A 2,626-nucleotide genomic window follows, 5' to 3' on the forward strand; every position below is an offset into this window, starting at 1 on the left:
GTAACCATTTGTAAATTCCTGTTTTGCTTCTGTCTTGTTTGGACATTAACAATGCTTTTGTTCATGTTTGACCTTGCCTTTACATGAACCCTTCTGGCAAAACAATAAAAATGTATTTATTTTAAAATGTTTGGGGAAGGTATTTGGATGGTCACTGTATGTAAATGGCCCAGTGCGAGTTTGAAGATGCAGTCAACTCTCAGAGAAATGTTCCAAGGTTTAGACATTTTACACAGTAGAAATGTATAGGTTGTTTTTGTTAAATTTTTCTCTAAAAACAACAAACTTCTTTGTGTTAAGCATTGTTTTTGCGTCCTTGCAGAACATTCCTATGCATATCAACTATTTATTAAATGCGTCACTAGGTATTATCCATGTAAATTGTCCTCTTGTGTCCTTGCATCAGTTGTGGCTATTACACTTGATCAGAGTTGATCTTCACAAACGTTACACAATTCAGATTTGATCATTCTTAACATGTATAATTGAGTCTGTACCCCCATTCTAAGTTCATTACTATCTGTGTGTGTGGTAATAAACAGCATGTCACTTAGAGCTGAACTTGTCTTGAACCCAATAGCACTGAAAAATGTTTAGGAGAACAACAAATAATTTACATTTCATGTTTATTTTCAAGTCGTCTCAAAAAGGTAAATCATCTCTAATGCTGAACCATTAAAATGTGCTAAAGCACAGCAGTCTAAATTTCTAAAAGCTGCTCAGGACAAATACAATTCAATAAAAAACAACATTGTCAATGTATCATAACAATACCAATAATAATAATAGCAATAACAATAATGAAAAGAGTAAAACAGCTACACAGTAGAAAGAATTCAACATCACAAGTGAAGAGAAAATAAAATGGAGGGTAAAATGTACAAAATTCTGCTGGGCAGAGGACAGTGAACCTGTTCTTCAACAAGCATTCTTCTGGTGGGTGTGTGTGTGTGTGTGTGTGTGTGTGTGTGTGCGCGCGCACGCACACGCTTTCTAGTCTAACATATCATCGTCATCGTCATTATCAGATTCTGCAAAGTATTTGACTTCTTTCTTGGCTCGACCAGACCGATCTCTGCCCGAGTCCAGACGGCTGAAGCTGTTCATGCCTGCATCGTCATCATCTTCATCTTCAGACACTGCCTTCTTTGGTTTCTACATGCCAACACGCAAACACAACATTGTAAGACACTGCACTTCTCCTCATGGGCACCTGCAAGCTCCAGAATTTAAAAAACAGTGTGCAAACACATTTACCAATGTGCATCACAGTCCCACAGTTTAGAAAATATTGTGGTACTGCTGTTATTTTGATACTGTTTTGAGCCTAAGCCTGGATTCAATTAATATTGTGCTGTACAGTAGTGATGGCTGCTTTTGAAACTGCTTCACGAAGCTTCGAAACCTTTGCAAATCAATTGTTTCGAAAAAGTAGTTCGGAGCGAGTATCAAAATGCCAAAGTCACGTGATTTCAGTAAATGAGGCTTCGTTATGTCATAACTGTTTCGAAATTGCAATAGTTCGCCTTAGGGGGGGCGATCTCTGTGAACCCGTGAATCATGCGAGTTCACTGAGATCGCCCGCAGCAGCGAACCACTGCATCAGCAGATATATGATCTCGGATCAGTTTGATCAATCTGTAGACATTTTTAATGAGACATTTGTGTAATTAAAAGGATGAATAGTAGTTAATAGTCTCTTACTGGCCTGTTTAGACAAGCTCTCCATAAAACAAACAAAACAAGCCCTTGCAAATTAATAATAATTATTTTAAAGACGCATAGGCCTATTATACAGACACTTCATTTTTGATGGTATTTTATTATTTTTATTGCATTTAATATATTACACTTTCAAGAAAGTGTTTTCATTGGGTTTGTAAAAGCTGTTTTCAGGGTTTCTGCAGACATGAACAAGTTAAATTTAAGACTTTTTAAGACCTTTTTAATACCACCTTGTATGAAATTTAAGACCTAAACCTGTAATGGAAATACACATTTTATTACATACATATATGTAATATTTAATGTGTATAAATTAAAAAGAAAACAAAATATAATTGCTGTAATAAATGGTATTTATAACTACGATATACAGCGAACTTTTAATGTCAGCAGACAATATTCCATACAAAATATCCCCGCAAAATAACTGCATCACTGAGATTTTTGGTGTAGTAAACAATTTATTCTGAAGCAATATTTTCATCAGTGTTCTATCAGCTTTTACATACTTAAATCTGCATATTTACCTTTACAAAGGCCTATTTTTAACCTTTTTAGATGTATGCATCATCTTACATGTCAAATTATTACAATTTATCAATAAATTCAATATACACTATAGGGCTGCTACCAGTCAGATTAAATAATTTACACTGCAAAATTACAACGGCAATAAATAATGTTATGAGATTAATGTTTTAAAAACATTTATGAATATACACAAAGAAATCTTGGGTTTAAACGTGAAATTAAAACCGCCAGTAGGTGGCAGCAAGTCACTGTTAATAAGTGAGTCATTGCGACTGAAACGAATCATTTAAACAGTTGATTCATTCCGGAACGAAACACCGTCATGTTGCTCAGAGACGCAAAACAGCGCTGTGGCTTTGTTTGGAATTAT

At 35.0% G+C, this 2,626-nt stretch overlaps 1 protein-coding gene across 1 annotated transcript in view; it reads right to left on the bottom strand.

The window, feature by feature from the left end:
* Positions 1-618: 618 nt before the first annotated feature.
* Positions 619-2,626, bottom strand: part of LOC107655887 (DNA topoisomerase 2-beta-like) — a 49,006-nt gene continuing 46,998 nt past the window's right edge. Inside the window, exon 35 of the mRNA XM_016443499.1 lies at positions 619-1,155. Within this exon, the coding sequence (XP_016298985.1) occupies positions 994-1,155 (162 nt within the window). The 3' untranslated portion in view covers positions 619-993. The remainder of the gene's footprint in view (positions 1,156-2,626) is intronic.

Source organism: Sinocyclocheilus anshuiensis, unplaced genomic scaffold (genome assembly GCF_001515605.1).
Source record: "Sinocyclocheilus anshuiensis isolate Anshui unplaced genomic scaffold, SAMN03320099.WGS_v1.1 scaffold1309, whole genome shotgun sequence".
NCBI classification, from domain to species: Eukaryota; Metazoa; Chordata; class Actinopteri; order Cypriniformes; family Cyprinidae; genus Sinocyclocheilus; species Sinocyclocheilus anshuiensis.